Genomic DNA, 19,124 nt, shown 5'->3' on the forward strand with positions numbered 1-19,124 from the left:
CAATCTGTTATTCTTTGCTACTTGATTCTCTTTTTAACTTTGAAAATTATCTGTATATTATTCTTTCCAATTTCCAGTTAGTTATTATCGGGGGAACCCAGTACCGAAGGCTTTCGCAGAAGCAGAGTCTGGTGTTTCAAAGGCTTAAAGCTCTGCAATATAATTATAATATGCTGCCTATTAAATTAAATGAGTAAATAAACAACTTCTCACCTGTATCCCAACTAAGAAGAGTCGGCTGAAATTAAAACAAAAAATATAAAAATTGTGTCATCTAAGATCACGAATATGATTAATGGATTGCATCACTAAGACATCATCTTATGGCTGAATATGATTTACAGCTGAATCAGTAGTTTATATTACAGTGAGGTAAGGGGGAACTATCCATCATCTTGCGTATTTAAGCATGGGTGTTACATCACCTCTGTCTCCAGCAAATGGCAACTCTCGTAACTAAACCCCACTCTGTCAATGCTCTGGTTGGAGGATGGCCTGGGTTTGAAAAATTGATTTGTTGTTGTATGAATTTTTGCAAGTAGCATAAGCATGGTGTTTGTAAAGGAAGATCTCCCGAATGCCGGAGGTAAACCCAGACTTAGGGTTAAGGGTAGTTTGGGAATTTTCCTAAATCTAAGGGCTGCCCAGGAAATTCAGCAAAGAAGAATGAAAATCCTGGGGTTTATAGGGTATTTTGATACTTTAAAACTCTGCTGTAATGCAATTTCAGATCTGAAATTTGAACAAAAACAGAAAATTAGGGTTTAGGGTATTTCGGGTAGGGTGGGAGAAGAGCAATCCTGTGCTGCCTTGTGATTTCAGACATTGTCTTAGCGTTAATGGAATGCCGGAGATGGTCTGGATGGCAGGGATTTGGATAAGTTGCAGAAAATTCCAGATGTAGAGGGTGAAGTGCAGGGATTTGTAAGAATTAAGAAAACAAGGTTTAATTGAAGGAATAACTATAGGGCTAATTTGTAGGGGATGGTGTGATCCTAAGGAGAGAAGAAAAAGGAGGTTTAGGGGCTGGGATTTGAAGTTCCAGGGAAGGGGTCCTAGGGCTGCCGTGGGGTAGAAGAAGGGTGGGGGAGTTTGCACAGGGCAGGGGGGGTGGCTGGGGATCACTTGCAGGGGTAGGGGAATGTGAGGGAGGGGGCTGAGGTTTGGAGAGAATAAAAGAGAAGGAAGAGAAGGCGTCTGTGATGGGGGTGGGCAGGGGGGGGGTTCCTAAGGGCTGCACAGAAGGGGAAAGGGGCAGGGAATGGGTGCGATTGAAAGAGGAGGCAGGGGAAGGGTGGTGGAGGTTCTATACTTGGCTGCTGCTGGAATGAAACTTGGCTGCTTGTGAAATGCTTGAAGCTTGCTGGAATGAAGGATAAGAAGCTCTTAATTTATGGTGATTGTCTTGATTTTGAACAAACTTTACTCAACCAGGCCCCCCGCAATTAGGAAACCCTGATCCTAAATTCAATAATTTTATTCAATCGTCAAAACTGAAAAATTACAATGAACACTTGGCTACTTATAGCCTTTACAAAGAAAGAAGAACTTAACTCAAAATCATCTAAGACTTAGAAACCAACTAAACTACTACCTCAATAAGAGATGACTTCTTGAAATAAAAGACTGCCTTATCTATTAGAGTCTTCTTTAGGAAAAGACTCCTTACCTAAGTAAGTCACAACCACTAATAAAAACAAATTCTAATCAAAAGAAAATCCTATAAGATAAGAAAACTCTTTAATGGGATTCAGCTAGCATGTTGGGTGGGTCTTGAGGCCCACATTGGGGTTCGGCCAAGGGAGGGGGTCTCTGTGTTCACATCAATGCCTAGAGCTCCAACTTTTTTGGAGCATTAGAATAGACTTTTCTAACATTGTTTGTTTGTCATACCAAATCATTTTGTCTTGTGAATGTGGTCATGTCCTACATGTGAACAAGAGATCATGAAGTAATCTTGCCAACTAGAGATCAATAGTAACTCGATTTACATTGGTATATGAGCTTCACCACCTGGCTTATGGGAATGGAATCATCACTATCCCCAACCTATTGAATCTCAAGAATATCGTTTGATTGGAATCATCATCAATTAGGCTTTTGGAATCACTAACAAGATCGCTGGAACTGCATCACCATGGCACCAACCAGGTTGAAGCCTAAACTTTTTCTGAGCTTTTGGGTTTAAGCCCTTCTGCTTTATGTATCACTTCGTGGAAACAATAAAATAGTGGACCTTGCCTTTTAGTGAACTTCTAGCTTGTATGTGGGAAGTTTCTGTCACCCTTGTATTTTAGTTCTCCTCATTTGTAAAGTTATTAATATACTGCATTATATTCCTTGTGTCATCAGAAACCAACATCTAACCAGTTAAAACCATCAAAATCAACATTAGGTTATATTAAGTCAGAAGGAACTAGAACCAAAGAAACAAGCTATTAAAAGTTTGAAACAATTATATGTTTAGTTTATATTGTTCCTAGAAATTATCAATGTCCTGGCGCACCGAGTAGCATTTGGCTTATATTGTCCTTGGGAAACATAATCTTTAAGTAATTAAAGTGCCTTCAACTTAGAGAGATGTTCATGTTCACTGGTAAGTTCGATTTGTCAAATGATCTTATTTTTATGTGAGACATTTTCTATATTAGGTGGAGGGCAAAGCCAGCTTTCCAAGATATCCAAGGTTGCTGATTTCTATTGAAAGAGTAATTGCCTGGTCAAACCTTAATGGTGTCATAAAATGATTTAAATCACCCTGAATGGAAATAAGTTTGTAGACATTAAAAGAAATGATTATTTTGCGACTTGTTTTTTTGTTCTTAGTGGTGTTTTGACATTTTAAGATTTTATAGAATTTTTAGATTTGAGAAAAACCCCAGGGTTTGAATGTTAAGAATTTCCACTTCCACAGTTCCACCAAGATATACTTCTTGTTCTAGTAGACTTTATTATCCTTTTTGAATTTGAAAGTATTTCTTTTAACAATTTTATTGGATACAATTTAGGTTTTATTCTTTTATGAATAATATCTTAATTTAAATATAATATTAAAACATTTAAGTAAATGATTTTGGGCATAATTAATGGCATACTTGGTTTGATACCAATAAAACCAATGCAAACACTAAGGTGACAGCTGCCTAGATACCAAGGCTGCACTTTGACTACCATGCCTCAAATAATAGTATTTTTTTAACCGTTGTACCTTTAGATTAAATTTTGTATTTCAATTTCTTCCTTGGAATCCAGTGTGTTCAACTTTTGCTGTTGTCCTATTCTTATTGATGTATGCATTTACAAGATGCTTCATCAGCAGTTCAACTTTTAGGTGAAATGGTAATAAACATGGTTACTAGAGCAAGGAGGAAATGCTGGGAGAGCCCCACATGGAAGGAAAATGGGATATTGCCATATTGGTCTGCATGTGCAAGAGCGTTTCAGTATACATTATTGCTGCCCTTCTCTGACACTCAAAACTTCTTAGTGAAATAGTAGTGAACTATATATAATGTATCCTGGACATATGATCTGACCTCCATTTTTCATCCAGCGATGCTTCCAATTTCTTGAGGGGACTGATTTACTTTTCAGTCTGCAAAAGTTCACAGTATGAGGTTATTAGTTTAAGGGGCAGGGAAACTTCCAACTTATGCAGGAAAGATGGATCTTAAAATTATTATTTAATTGGCTTAGTGAATGCTACTTGCTGGTTATATGTGGTCATTCATTTTTTTCCGTGGTTGGAAGTAGATGATTCTTTGTTTAGTTATTAGAAACATCCAGTTTTGATTCTCTCTCTTAAACTGCCTTACGTACTTGATCTGCTGGAAATTGCATGGATTGATGCCCTTGTTATTATCTTTTCTTATAGATTTATATCTGAGTACAGATTTGATGTCTCCAAAATAGAGCCCTTGGTGGCAAAGGTAAGTGTTCTATAATGGCATTTGAATTTGTCAGTTTTCCAATTTCTCAAACAGTGAATGTGACTCTGTGTGAACTATGCTTTGGCGACAACTCCCCCCCAATTTTGCAGCCTCATTCTCCCGATAATCGTGCTTTAGCTAGAGAATGCAAAGATGTGAAGATCGACAGAGTGTACATAGGCTCATGCACGGGTGGAAAAACTGAGGATTTTCTTGCTGCCGCCAAAGTTTTTCTAGCTTCAGTAAGAATCTGAAAGTTGATATTATTAAGAATAATATTTAATATTAATTTTTGTCTCAGTAAGATGGCATTTGAGACTATTTGTTAAAATTATTAGTGACTGCATGGTTCTTAACCGCATCAAGTTTGTGATTGACTTTTCCATTTCCTAGTATTTCTGAATGTCTCGTGTAAAATGCTGTTTCTTGCCATGTCTAAAGTAAGTATTAAAGTTGCTATGACTCTTTTGGTTGAATCTGATTCTTCAGCCGGTTTACGTGGATGGCATTATCCTTTTTTTAACTCTTACCCAAAAAAGGAAAAGGAAATGAAGTCAACATCCTATCGACTAAGTACATTATGGTAGACAATTATAGCTCCCTGGGCATCAGGCATTTGTTGTTAGCTGACTAGAATGATGACATAAGAATATAAGTAACTGGGCATGAGATCATTCATTAATGCAACCAAGGTTATTCTAGGTTTAAGGTTTCAATTGAAACCTGGGATTATTTTTCCTAAGGTTAATTAAAATTTGAGGCCCAGAAAATAGTCTGAATCTTCTTTGAAAGAAATTTCTGCTGCCTAACTTTACCATTTTATAGCCCCTACTAAATGATTCAGTTTCATTACTTCCCCTTTGATGTGAACCAGGATCTAGGGTTTGACTGAATGGCATGGTAAAAGATCTCACTCTCGAGTGAGATCTTGCCACCCTAAAACATTGAGATCTCGACCGAGATGGCAAGATCTTGGTTGAGATATGCCATTCTTTTGGCGTCAACTCAGTGGCCCATGTCGGTGGGTTTTAAGGTCCCGGTTTAGCTTGCTGAAACTTGGTGTTTAGCCTATTTAAGGCCTTTTGAACACACTGGTGGCCTTGGATTTGTGAGAAAACAACTCTTATGATTTCTAAGTCTATCCATAGTGTGAAATTGAATTGCTATAGGATTAGGCAATGCTAGGTTATACAACATGTAATATGGAACCTTCAAGACATATAAATGAATACAAGTGTATTAAATAACTTAAATGTTATCAAAATTCCATCCATATGAGTATCACAATCTTGTATTTCGAGAATAAAATGATAAACTTATACAAGCATTAGAAGTTCTTATATAAGTCATTAACACATAAGTTCATAAGACAAGCAGAGAATGATTGATCTAGAATGATAAAATTATAAAACCATTAAAAGTTGTATATAAGTCATTAACACATAAGTTCATATCCAATGTCTGAACTTATTTACGTAGAATTTCGATGTCCGAAGTAAAAGAAGCTTTAAGGAGGATGAAACTTGGCAAGACACAAGGTCTTGATGAAATCCCAATTGAAGTATGGAAGAGCTTAGGAACCCATGGACTAGTTTGGTCGACTAAGTTGTTTAATAAGATTATGAGTAAGGGTGCAAGTTTGGCCCTGGCGGCCCTGACCCGCCCTAAGCCCGCCCTGAGCCCGAATAGGGCTTGGGCTAAAGATTTTGGCCATAAGGGTGGGTTAGGGCCAAAATATTCTGGCCCTGAACTTAGGGCCAAGGGCGGGCCTGGGATTACTCTCTGGCCCGCCCAGCCCATCCCGGCCAGGCCCTGATTTTTGGCCCTGACCCAGGCCCTGATTTTGGCCCTGGTTTTGGCCCTGATTTTGGCCCTGATTTTGGCCCTGGTCTTGGCCCTGATTTTGGCCCTGATCCTAGCCCTGATCCTGGCCCTGATTTTGGCCCTGATCTTGGCCCTGATCTTGGCCCTGATATTAGCCCTGATCCTGACCCTGATCCTGGCCCTGATTTGAGTCTAAAGACTCTGGACCCTCCACCCACATGGAGAGGAATTAATTGTAATACATATGGATGGATACTTAACACGTGTCAAATTTTAGAAACATGATCATGTTTTGTAGAAAATTAATAAAAATAAATTATAACCTCATTAACAATGTAATAAGCATCTATTTGATTTTGGCCCTGATCCTAACCCTAATTTTGGCTTTAATCTTAATATTAATTTGACGATGATCATGTATTACAGTACTAGATTTTTACCCTGATCTTCATACTAATATTGATATGAGTCTTGATTTTGACATTTAGGCACTTGATCATATTAGACTATAAATTCACTTTTTATATTATTTTTAAGGTAATTTTTATTTTTCCAACAAAGTCATTTTTAGTTCAATAAAATATTGATTTTGTTTTTTGACTAAGGCGAGATAATATATTATAAATAATAAAAACTATTACATAAAGAATTAATATCTAACAAATCTATACCTCAACTTCTCATCATGAATATCTAACAAATCTACTGTGATATTTCAAAAAAATTTATTAAAAACATATAGCTATGTTTGTAACTAAAACATCATTTTCTTTAACTATGAAAAAAATACATTTTTTTTGTTGAATACTAAATTATCGTCGATTTACTTGTTAACAAGGTTTTGAATATGAATTTTTTTGTATTGAATAAATATATCAATTTATTGAACAATTGTGAATGAAAACATACACACCTACGGCTTAAGTTCTTGACTTTGAAGATAAAATTTTCATTTATCAGATTCCTTTTGAATTCTGAATCTTTGATGTTTATAAGTTTACAAAAAGAGTTTGTGTGACATTCTCTATAATTGACTTGACTTTCAAATATTCCTAAATTTAATTACAATTCTTCTCTCTACTTATTCTATTTCATGAATAATTTTAACTCTTTGCTACTGGAGAAAAACCAAAGGAAAAAACAAAATATGAGAGAGAGAGAGAGAGAGAGAGAGAGAGAGAGAGAGAGAGAGAGAGAAACCATAATTTTCATCGAATAGCAAATTAAGAAACCCTAGAAATTTGGATTTCTCGATTTCTCTAAAATCTAAATGGGTATAAATTGTTAAATACATATTGAATATAAGTTTTGGATTATTTGTTGACATCTTTAGTATTTTATTTTCTAGAACTGAGTTTGGAATTTAAGAATTTAATTACTTTAATATGTATTTTAATTACTACTTGTCTTACATTTGATATTTACGACCAATGATATGGCCAATTAAAGCTAGGGACAAGGCCAATTAGGGCATGGGCCAATCAGGGCCAGGGACAGGGCCAATCAGGGTCAGGGCCAGGGACAGAGCCAATCAGGGTCAGGGCCGGGACAGGGCCAATTAGGGCCAGGGACAGGGCCAATCAAGGCCAATCAGGGACATGGCCAATCAGGGTCAGGACCAATTAGGGCCAATCAGGGCCAACCCATCCCGACCCGGCCCAATTAGGGCCAATTAGGGCGGGAATGGGCTTGGCTTGGCCCTGTAGGGCTTAGGGCCAGGGACAATAATCATTGGCCATGAACTAGGGCCAAGGTGAGAATGGGCTCAAATTATATCATATAGGGCTGGGCTTGGGATTGCAAAAGCCCTAGCCCAGCCCGGTCCAGTTGCAGCCCTAATTATGAGCACAGGGAAAATGCCAGATGATTGGAGGAGAAGTGTTGTGGTTCCAATTTACAAAAATAAAGGAGATATTCAAAGTTGTAATAACTATAGGGGCATTAAATTGATGAGCCATACGATGAAATTATGGGAGAGAATAATTGAAACCCGTTTGAGACACTTAACTACAGTTACGGAGAACCAATTTGGGTTTATGCCGGGAAGATCTACAACGGAGGCTATTTACTTAATTAGGAGACTTATGGAAAGGTATAGAGAATGTAGGAAAGATCTTCATATGGTATGATAGAGTCCCTAGAGCGTTAATTTGGCAAGTACTAGAGAAAAGAAGTGTTGCAAGTAAATATATAGATATAGTTAAGGATATGTATGATGGTTCGGTGACTAGTGTTAGAATAGTGGAGGGACAAAGTAATGAATTCTCAATAACAGTTGGGCTGCATCAAGGGTCAACTTTAAGCCCATATCTATTTGCACTGGTAATGGATGAATTAACCAAAGACATTCAAGATGAGGTCCCCTGGTGTATGCTTTTTGCGGATGATATTGTGTTGATTGATGAGACCCAAGTGGGGATTAATACCAAATTAGAATCATGGAGATTAGCTTTGGAATCAAAAGGCTTTATTAGTAGATGAAAGACAAAATATTTAGTTTGTAACTTTAGTCATGATCGGGCAGATGATGAGGTGGTGATACTTGACGATAAAGAGATTCCTTAGAGTGATTGTTTTAGGTACCTAGGTTCAATCATAAGTAAAAGAGGTGATTTAGAAGATGAGGTTTCCCAAAGAATTAAAATAGGGTGGATGAAGTGGAGAGGTGCGTCCGGGGTCTTATGTGATCGGTGTATTCCATTAAAGCTTAAAGGAAAATTTTATAGGACCGTTGTTCGACCAGCTATGATGTACGGTGCAGAGTGTTGGGCTGTTAAAAAGAATCATATAGATAAACTCAGTGTAGCAGAAATGAGGATGCTAAGATGGATGAGTGGAAAAACTAGGATGGATAAGATAAGAAACGATCATATTAGAGTTGGTCTGGGAGTTGCTCCCATAAGTGATAAGCTTAGAGAAAGTCGTTTGAGGTGGCACGGCCATATTCAACAGAGATCTATAAATGCTCCTGTACGGAGAAGTGATATAATCCATATTGAAGAAACTAGAAGAGCTAGGGGTAGACCTAAGATAACCTTAGGAGAAGTTGTGAGAAAGGATATGTATAGCTTAGGCCTTGTATCTAGCATGGCCTCGAACAGAATTGATTGGAGGGCAAGAATCCATGAAGTCGACCCCATTTAGTTGGGACAAGGCTTATTGTTGTTGTTGTTGTTGTTGTAACACATAAGTTCATAAGACAAGCAAAGAATGATTGATGTTGTAGATGTGCTAAGAATAGTTACAAGTGAAAATCCAGCTGAAATCTGCAAAAAATGGGTCAAAATTTGAAAATTCTAGCGAGATATTGCAAGATATGGGGCTAGATATAGCGAGATATCCCATTTCGCAGAACTCAATCTCTATCTCGTCTCGGTTTATGAAAAAACCGAGATGTCTCATGAGATCTCCCACCATGCTGAATGGAATAATGCCCGTGATCTAGGCCCACCCCTAGTTCCTTTTCCTTGAGAATCAACAGTTTTCTAGGGCTTTAGTACCTTTCGGTGGAGGGTTTTCAGAAATTCTAGGAGTGTAAGGGTTAGACTAGGGCCAGGGTAGGTTTCGGCCAGGCTTAGGGATCTAGGGTTTGCGCTTTGAAGCTTGAAACCTTGTTGTTTTTAACAATTTTAAGAAGCTAGTTTGCAGGATTTTTAGGTTTTTAAGTGAGGGAAGGGGTTGGAATTATCAAAGGTAGGGAGGGGACTGGGGTTAGGATTTAATTCTAAAACAGGAATGGTTTTTCTAAGGTATAGGGTCTTATAGGTCCTAAATTAGTGGCTGCACTTCTGAATTTTAATTTTCTGGAATTTCCAGAAGTGCTGCAAGTATTCAGAGAAGAAAAGAAGGCAGAAAAAAGTAAGGGGGATGGGCTGGGTTGATATCCTAGGGTTAGGGGAGGGTAGGGGATCCAGTAATAAGGGTGGGGGAGGGATCCTAAAGCTGCTTCAGGGTTGGGAAAGGGGGTGAATGAAACCTTTGATGGAGGGGAAGGCGAGGATTGAAGAAAATTAGGGCTAAAGGGGTAGAGGGAAGCTGCAGGAGAGAGAAGAAGAAGGATTAGGGGCAGGGTAGAGGGTTTAAATTACTTGGGACTTGGAAGTAGGATGTTGTAATTTCAGAATATCTGCAGAAAATCACTCTGTGAAGCAGCTGCAGGCTCCTCTAGGGAACTGCAACTTCTCTAGCTTGCCCCAAAACAACTGTAATATTTAATTCTTCAAATGAATCTGCTATTTACAAGGTTTGAAGGCTTATATATAGCCTAGTAGCCTATTGAAAGGAATTAGAGTAGGACTCAACTTTAGAAAATAGATCAAACTAGGACTCTCCTTGCAATTTGGATCAAATTAAAGCTCTTAAGGTTTTAACTCACACAAGGAACCTTCATAACTTACTCTGGAGGATTCAAATTTGAATTCCAAGAGTAGATTTAGATCCCTTGCAAGGAGTAGGACAACTCTAGTGGACTGCTTCACAAACTATTTATCCCACTCTAATTAGGGCTCTTAAATAACTTGCATAATGTGGACTCAAATTTTAAAATAAAAAAAGAAGATTTAGGTGTCCCACAAACATATTGCCAATTATATCCTAACTTGGACTCAACGAAAATTTGTAAAAAGGATTTGCATCACCCTCCCCCCGCCCCTCCCAAAATAAAAGAGAATCCTCAAATGTTGCTTCTTGTTTGGAATTATGTTTGCTGCTATGCACTGTAGACTACATAACTTAGCTGCCAAAAATGTGAAAATGTTGTATTTTATTACAAGCTATAACCCACCAAAACATACATTATGTTAGGTATGTATGTCAGGGGAATACAGATATATAGCAGTTACCACTTAATTCCACCTCAAGTCTGCTTTTATAGAATGATTGTTTTTGGTATTGTGCTTGAATGAAACCCAATACATATGTTTGAATTTTGCATCAGTATTTTTATTTTTATTTTTTTTCAGTTTATAAATATTGTTTCATTTTGTGCCAGGGGAAAAAGGTCAAAGTGCCAACTTTTCTTGTACCTGCCACCCAAAAGGTTGTCTTTATGATATTTGATATTTGTAGGACCAGTATACCGTAGGAATTTTATTATTTTGAAGGAAAAAAAAATCCTTTGTTGAAATGTTGAAGTTAATGTTATATCTTCATTTAATTGGCAGGTTTGGATGGACATATATGGTATTCCAGTTCCAGGGGCAGGTGGAAAGACTTGCTCTCAGATTTTCGAAGAAGCTGGTTGTGATGTGCCTGCGAGTCCTAGCTGTGGAGCTTGTTTAGGTGGTCCAAGGGATACATATGCACGCATGAATGAGCCTCAGGCGAGTATTAATTTTCATGTGAAACTGATTGATTTTTACTAGTAAGCTTTTGCTCATGCCATCTTCTCTAGGAGAATTCTCAAAGATATATCTTTTGATATTTAGCAAGAGAACCACTTTTCAGATGAAAGTCCAAATTGGATCAACTTAGAACTTAATAATAGTTCAACAGGTTAAATATTTCTTAGGGTTTTTGCCTATACATCCTTTAACCTTGAAAGTATCTGTTGAATGCAAAAGCTTACTGCCTCCATCTGTCCAATTCTAGAAATGAAGCATAAGTTTAGCAATTGGGTTCCACAAATTAAGGACTCACGATTTCCAGGACGAACTCTTGCAGGGTTCTCTATAATGCTGCCTTTTTTTTTGGGGTATGAATAGCTATCATGCTTTTTAGAAGCTCTTATAAACAAGAAATCCATCTTTTCATTGCATGCTGCAGCAATTTCTCCTTTTTATTTTTTTATTTTTTTAAATTCCTTATTTCATTAATCATTAATGTCAAATAAGGGTTAGAGCTTATATTAGTTATTAAGTCGAAGTGTAAGAGTCAAATTTTATTTCAGTGTTAAAGAGTTTGAATAAATTTGATTTTCTTTTATTCCTTGTACTGCTTTAGAGCACAGGATTGATGATGTGAGATGGTCTTGTCATGGTTAGTACGTTGCAGCAAATACAGTAATGATTCCAATTGATGCAACCCAGGGTTCAGAAAAACCCAGTTCAGATTGGTCATTGGCATACCCAACTTGTTTCAATTCATTCAAGCAAATTGGTGTCAAAACTGTAAATATATTTAAGGTAGCAAGATAGTGGAAATCCACAAAATTACCAGAATTGTAAAGGGCAACTTTGGAGGTACGGACAAAGGCGTCTGGGAACAGAGTTTGAAGCAATGATGGTGGGGGTTGGACAGACTTTTGAGTCAATAGAAACGAGTACTTCAGGAAAAAGGGTATTGATGATGAATAAAAAAGGAAAGCAACTTCAGCTTGTCTTCAACTTTCGTTGCTGATGGGAGCACTTGAAGAGAGCCTGAAAACCTAGTAGCAATTTTGAGTGGAGAACCCAACTCAAGGTTCTCCTGGATGTAAGCAGCATCAGGTCAGATATTCCACCCATAGTTGACCCTGAGATAGCTTTGCCCCCCCCCCCCCAATTTTGAGTGGAGATCTCATTCACCCTAAATCTATCATATCTTATATAATAAAAAAACTAATATTAGGCTACCTCAAGCCATCCAAAAAAAAAAAAACCCCACATAATAGGTCCTAAATAAAAAGTCGCAAGAAGAAAGGAAGAGAAGGAGGCTGGATGTCCACCTTGCTTGCCGGACGCTGCGGGAATGGAAGAGAAGAAGAGAGAAAGAGATTAGGGATTAGAGTGAGATTGAGAGTGTGAGACTTGAGTTAAGAACTTAATTCTCTTTCAATTTTGTTTGTTTTTATTTTAACATTTGATCACATGTAGTGTCATTATACATATGCATATAGGTTCAAACACTAGATACTTTACAATCGGAATCTAATAAGCATTTCAATATATGCCTTCGATTAGGCATCTCTTGTGATTTAAAAAAAAAAAAAAAAAAAGGGCGCTTTTTTTTTTAAAAAAGGGGGGGGGTTTTTTGGGGGCGCCGGGGGGGGGGGGGGGGGGGGGTGGGGGGGGGGCGGGCGGGGCGGGGGGGCCCTTTTTTCCCCCCCCCCGCTGGTTGGGTCTGAAGCTTTGAAATCAAATTTGGTCACTGGTACAAATGTAGGTCCCAACAACATGTTGGATCTCACTATACATGTAATTTGTGGATGCCAAACTCTCCTAGTTGAGTCATCAGTTAATCATTAAATTTTAAGGTGAGAGGTAGAAGTGGGATGAGAATGTTGCAAGGGAGGGCATAGAGTGGAAGGAGAGATTCAGATACACCAAATAAAGTTTGACTAGAACATAATTCCTTTGATATAAGTCTTGTTGGAAAACTAGTTTTGTGCTCATTAACACAAATAGTCTGATTTAGGAAGAGAGTTTTTTTTTTTTTTTTTGGTTTGGGGGGGGGGGGAGGGACAAGAGAGAGATTCACGTACACCAAAAAAAAGTTTTGAGTGGAATGTAACTCCTTTGATATGAGTCAGATTTAAGTAATCTTGGATTAGTTGGAAAGCTGGTTTTGTGTTTCATCTTTTGCAGTCTCATGTAAAATTAGAATCATTTGACTAATGAAACTTCATAAAGATAAGAACGTGTCTCTATATTGAAGCACTTTATTACTTTTAGGTTGGAGGATCATATTTTATTAGAATAGCATAACACAATGTGAGACTTGGTATATCATGACAATGGCCAATTCCTGATGTCTCCAAGACTAGAGGTTGCTAAGCTGCAATTAATCCACTAATATCAGAAATTAGAAACAGGGAACAAAATTAGTAATTTAAAGGAACCTTGTATTAGGAGAAAAACTGTTGCAGGTTTTGCCTTATTTCTGCAGTTGGATTGATACTTCTGGTCTTAGTCTCCAAAATAAAAACGTTGTTCAGAAATGGAAACCTTCGGGCTTGTGGCACAAATCGACTGGCTGATTGCTCTCAAACTTCGATTAAAGGAGCCCCAAGTGATATGATATTATGCTGCAAATTTGAAGTGAACATGATGGCTGGATTCTCAGATATTGAGTGATGTAGCCCTAGATTTAATAAGATCAACCAGGGGCTAGTTTTCCAGGATCTCAATTCAAAAGATTAGGGTTTTTTAGGGTTTCGGGATTTTGGGGTACACAAGAACATAGGTTAGTGGTTGAATTTGAGATGGAAAATGAGAAAACTTAGCTAGTGATATATGGGATGATCCCTACAGTTTGGGACGTTTCTAATGATTAGATTGGTTGAGACCTAAAACGTTTCTAACGATTAGATTGGTTGAGACCTAAGTTTGAATTTTGGGTTTTTTTGGGAGAATTAAAATCCAAGAAAGGGGGTTTAAATCCTTAGGTCTTAGATGGTAATTTGATGCTTACTCTTGATGGGAGGCTGTGGGATGGATGTCTGATGGATTCTAATGGTTGGTTTTGGTTGGAGCTAGGTTTTAGTGGCTAGGGTTTTTGGGAAACAAGAATAGGAAAAGGAAAATAGGGTTTGGGGTCTTGGGAATGGGGTGGTTCAACCTACTGCTGATTTGAAGAACGCTAGATGGAATGCTTGATGAAGACCTTGATCTTGTAGAAATTTCCAGCAAATAAATGGAGAAAATCGTTTTAGAGAGAGGTACAATGCTATGCCATTCTACCTCAACGGAGCAGGAAGCAAAACCTAAAATTCAATTCATTAATACTATGTCTCACTTGAGCAATTATTATATATAAAAGCTTAATTTCAAAGAACATGGCTATATTTCCATTTCCTTAAAAATCCTGTCATTAACTTTGCACATATGACTATTTGACGTCCACAAATGTAATCTTACATTTCTATATTCAATAATACATCATGTTAATTGCATTTTCTCATTCCAAAATTTATAATAATGATGATAATTACATCTCCTTAAATCATGGTTTAAAATTAAATTATTTCGTAGTAATAGTATCCTGAAAACCAACCAATGGATTCTTCCTTTTAAGCATTGCAATTAGGAGCATACAATCCCAGACACTCTTAATTAAATAAAAAATTCTCATGCTCTTATTTAAAATAAAATAAAAAAAATTCCTCACAAACTGTCCCCTCTCCCTTAATGTGGTTTAATTTTTACCTTAAAAAAATCCCATCCACCCACTCTTTCCTCTCTCTTATACATGGTTTAACTTATAAAATAAATCATACATGCACACACATACACACATTTTCCTCTCCTTGTGTGGGTTAAAAATTAAAATTCTGAAAGTCATGATTACGAACCATCATTAGATGATTGCAATTATTTGTGAATTAATTTTGTTAACATTCATGATTTTTATTACATTGGAGTACTGGATGACTCCCAAGTCTTAATAAATTCATTTGTCAATATGTTGAAAAGATAGACTAATTTCATGGAATCCCCTCTTATACGACTTTTCCGGAAAGAAACCCTCACTAATAACATATTGAAACCCAAAATTTAAAACCTATATTTGAAGCATAAAAAAAAAATCGAGGGAAACTCAAGTTTTGACCGGGTGAAAATGGGAAACTAGGAAATTTTGAGAAAAATTAGGAATTTTCGTGCAAGTTTCGACATGTTTTAGAAAGTGTTTTAGGGTGAGGCTCTGCATTTAAGCTAATTAGAGTATAAAGAATACATTAGCACATGCATTTTGCTAAAAAATCAATGTAGATATGTCATTCAATATACATAACATCAATGTAGAGTTGTCCGAGAAGTACACTATAAACTTAACTACTTAAGTACATAAGATTCAATATATAATTTCTAACTTCAAAACATCAAATACAAAGTAACTGACAATAAAAGAAAAGTACAACTCAGTGCCAAGAGGAGTGTCTTTGTGGATCTGTGAGTTGAGTAGTACTATACCTGTAACATCCTCTCCTCCTCCAACCAACGAACATAGACATCCCATGACATTTTATGCCTATGGTTGTCAAGGTAATCGACAATTGCAACTTTATAAGTCGAGTCATCAACATGCCTAAGATAACCAATCTGAGGGAATACACAATTTGGATAGGGAAGTTCTGATGGGGAGGGGGTATTTGGGGAAACATGAAAGAAACAAAAAAAGCGAAAATTTGTGGAAGTTATGAAACTTGCAGGAAAAAGTATCAAGTTTCTACGAAATTTTCCAAGTTCCCATGAAATTTCCCAGGTTTCTCACGAAATTTTCCATGTTTCCCATGAAATTTGGGAATTTTTTTTCTCATGAACCAACTGGGTTGAACCAGGTTTCAAGGTTTCGACAAGTTTCGACGAAATTTCGACGGTTTCGATCGAAACTTGGGATTTTTTCAGTCCCCTAGTTTTTCTTTTTGAGGTTCCTAAAATGGTGTAAGTTTCGACCAAATTTTGTTCTATGATTTGAACAATACAAAATACGTGCATTTGCACGTGCCATTTTACAATATATAGCCACATTGGCTGGCATGATTTCAAACTCAATAGTAGATACTAGGTCCAAATTATATTTCTGTAAGGAAAGCCCTAACCCAGTCCTTAAACCTATTAGGTCCCCCTTACGGACTACGGAAGTAAAACAATAAAGGAACTAGATCTAAAATAGAACTTTAAAATGACTAATGAAATAAATCCACTTTTCCTACTTTCTAGCCCTTGAATCGGCTAATTACAAACCCATTAAATCAAAGGCCAAAGATCTAGTCCTAAATTATTCCGAAGGAAAGAGGCTCAATTTGGTGATAGATTTGCCTTGTGGAGTTGGATTGAAAATACAAAAGTTTGGATTGATGGAAGAATAACATGACAAATTGGTGGAATAATGGACTGAATGATGGATAATGCCAGATGGTTGCAAATTTCACTTATATTCCAATGTTTGGGGTTGGGAGTTGTGGCCGTAGTCACCAAAATAGAAACCTAGTCCAGAAATAGAAATCTTTGAGCTGTCACAGAAACTGACTGGGTGATTGCTTCCAAAGTTGGATTGAAGGAGCCCCAAGTGAGAGCATGCAATGCTGCAAACTCGATGTAAATTTGATGGATGGATTCTCAGATATAGAGGTGGACTGAAAATAGATAGTTTAGGACTAATGGAGGAAGAAGGCGATGGAGTGGATGGATGGGATGAATGATGGGGGAAGTGAGTTTGAATGGAGGGCTAGTAAACCCTGCTGGGTTTGTGGGATGGATGGGTAAAAGGAGGGTTCAATCAACCAAATTTCCAGTCACGTACCATGTTCAATTGGAGGAGCAGCAGTAGGCCTATATCAGTAGATTGGGAGTGAAATATCTTCAGTTTGATAGTCTCAATAGCAGCTGTAGTTCAGGAGCAACTTCAACAAATTTTGAACAAGAGAAAAAGGTTAAGGATTGTCGGATTTAGCCCTCACGGCAACGCTGCTTCAGCACTAGGATTTAGTAGTTGACAACAAGGTTCTGTAAATCCTGTGTTTAGATCTCATAGTAGGCCCTAGTCTTTATCACTCATGCAAGCATGGTTAAGTACTCGAGCTCTAGGGCTTTCCTCGCGCTCTTAAAAATAATGAGTTATGCTGAGACCATGCTGGTGAGATGTTTTTCTTTTTGAACTTGATGTTCCATCTCTGAGGGATATATGTTGTCTATTGGCTTTGAAAAGGAGGTATAAATGAAAGCTTTATTTCACACCCCAAGTTGGAAACTGTTATGCTGATGTAAGTGCCATGATATACTCATGCAAAGCCCATTAACTCATATATTAATGTGCAACAAGTTTATTTATACAATAGACATTTTCAAAGTTCAGATTTTTATCCAAAGGTACAAGTTGAGACCCTATGGATATGGTTCGCTGTTTTGAAAGCATGATTGCAATTTTCAGTTCGCCAATATGTGCTTAGAAAAACTAGGTACAAAATTTTGAAGCTTGATTCATATATGTCGATTTATTTTGACTAGTCAGGATAGAGCACCTTTTATATACTGGTTTGGTTGAAATCTCGGACAAACTAAAATCTTGGTTCAAGATCTCGACCAAGTTTTCTTTCTGATTTTCTTTTTAATCTCAACCCAGATTCTGATTCAGTCAAAAAAGGGAGATCTTATGAATTCTTCTTCTGTTTATGCAGAGACTTAGAACAGGCAGTTACATGTTTATATAGCAAAGGTTTGCTCAACAGAATTTAAAAACTCCTAAAATACTAAGAAACTGGGATTTGCTGAGTTTTGTTAGCCTTCATTCTAATCCAGATTGAAGGGACTAGAAGAGCTAGGGGTAGATATAAGATAACCCTAAGAGGAGTGAGAAATGATATGCATAGCTTAGGCCTTGTGTCTAGCATGACCTCAAATAAAACTGATGGGAAGGCGAGAACCCAAGGGGGCCACCCCAATTAGGGGGGGGGGGGGGGGGGGGGGGGGGGGGGGGGGTTGTTGGAAAAAAACACAAAAAAAAAAAAAAAAGGGGGGGGGGGGGTGGGTGGGGCCCCCCCTTTCAACACAGAGGGGGGGGGGACTAGAAGAGCTAGGGGTAGATATAAGATAACCCTAAGAGGAGTGAGAAATGATATGCATAGCTTAGGCCTTGTGTCTAGCATGACCTCAAATAAAACTGATTGGAAGGCAAGAATCCATGTAGTCAACCCCATTTAGTTGGGACAAGGCTTATTGTTGTTGTTGTTTGTTAGTCTTCGTTCTCAGCAGTAACAAAGTAGAAACTGGCTTGCCGGATGCATGAATACTAAAGGAGAATCTAAGTACAATATCCTCCGCATCTAAAAGGTTTCATTTGATCTGGTCTTGGGTGCTACAAGATATTGTAGTATCACTCACACAAAGGAAAAATAACGCTGTGACACTGTTAACGTTACTGTCACATGAACAGTGTTTTTGTCTCTTTTTGGCCCCATTGAAAACCTGCTTGGCTGATTTGATTTGGTCCAGTAGACCTAATTATGCTGGTTCAGTTCTACCCAGGTTCTACATATATTCCAGGAAAAGAATAAACCTACTATTGTTGCAAACTTCTAATGGCTTGCTTGTTCAATTCTACTATCTTGCAGTTTTGTGTTATTTTTTATTATTTCATGTGCTTATACTGAATTTTGATGCATTGACTTGGTTTGGTGTTGATTTTTGTTGATACAAGGTATATACTGTAACATACTAAATAATGTTAGAGGAGAAATAAATACTAACAGTTGGGAGCCTTAGTCCCTAAGTGCTTAGGCACCTTTTTGTTGAGTCTAGATCCTCTACCTGCCAGGGTATATGATTGTGCTCCCCCCAACATCTCATATGATGACATGTGTACCTAATTAATGGAACCAAACAGAGATGAGTTAGAAATTTTCTTATTCTCTTGAGTTTTTAGCAGGGCGGCCACTTAAGTGGGCTTATAATTCCTGGCTGCCCATTTAAGTTGGGCTGAATTGCACGGTGCCCACTTTGCACTTTTTGTGAAATT

The 19,124-nt window shown here is 37.5% G+C and overlaps 1 protein-coding gene across 1 annotated transcript in view; it reads left to right on the forward strand.

The window, feature by feature from the left end:
- Positions 1-19,124, forward strand: part of IIL1 (isopropyl malate isomerase large subunit 1) — a 50,092-nt gene that overhangs the window by 25,795 nt on the left and 5,173 nt on the right. The window contains exons 11-14 of the mRNA XM_089150336.1: positions 3,875-3,929; positions 4,040-4,171; positions 10,744-10,791; positions 10,916-11,074. Of these exons, the coding sequence (XP_089006462.1) occupies positions 3,875-3,929; positions 4,040-4,171; positions 10,744-10,791; positions 10,916-11,074 (394 nt within the window). The remainder of the gene's footprint in view (positions 1-3,874; positions 3,930-4,039; positions 4,172-10,743; positions 10,792-10,915; positions 11,075-19,124) is intronic.

Source organism: Hakea prostrata, chromosome 3, assembly GCF_041222555.1.
Source record: "Hakea prostrata isolate BN-2017 chromosome 3, UWA_Hpros_2, whole genome shotgun sequence".
Taxonomy (NCBI): domain Eukaryota; kingdom Viridiplantae; phylum Streptophyta; class Magnoliopsida; order Proteales; family Proteaceae; genus Hakea; species Hakea prostrata.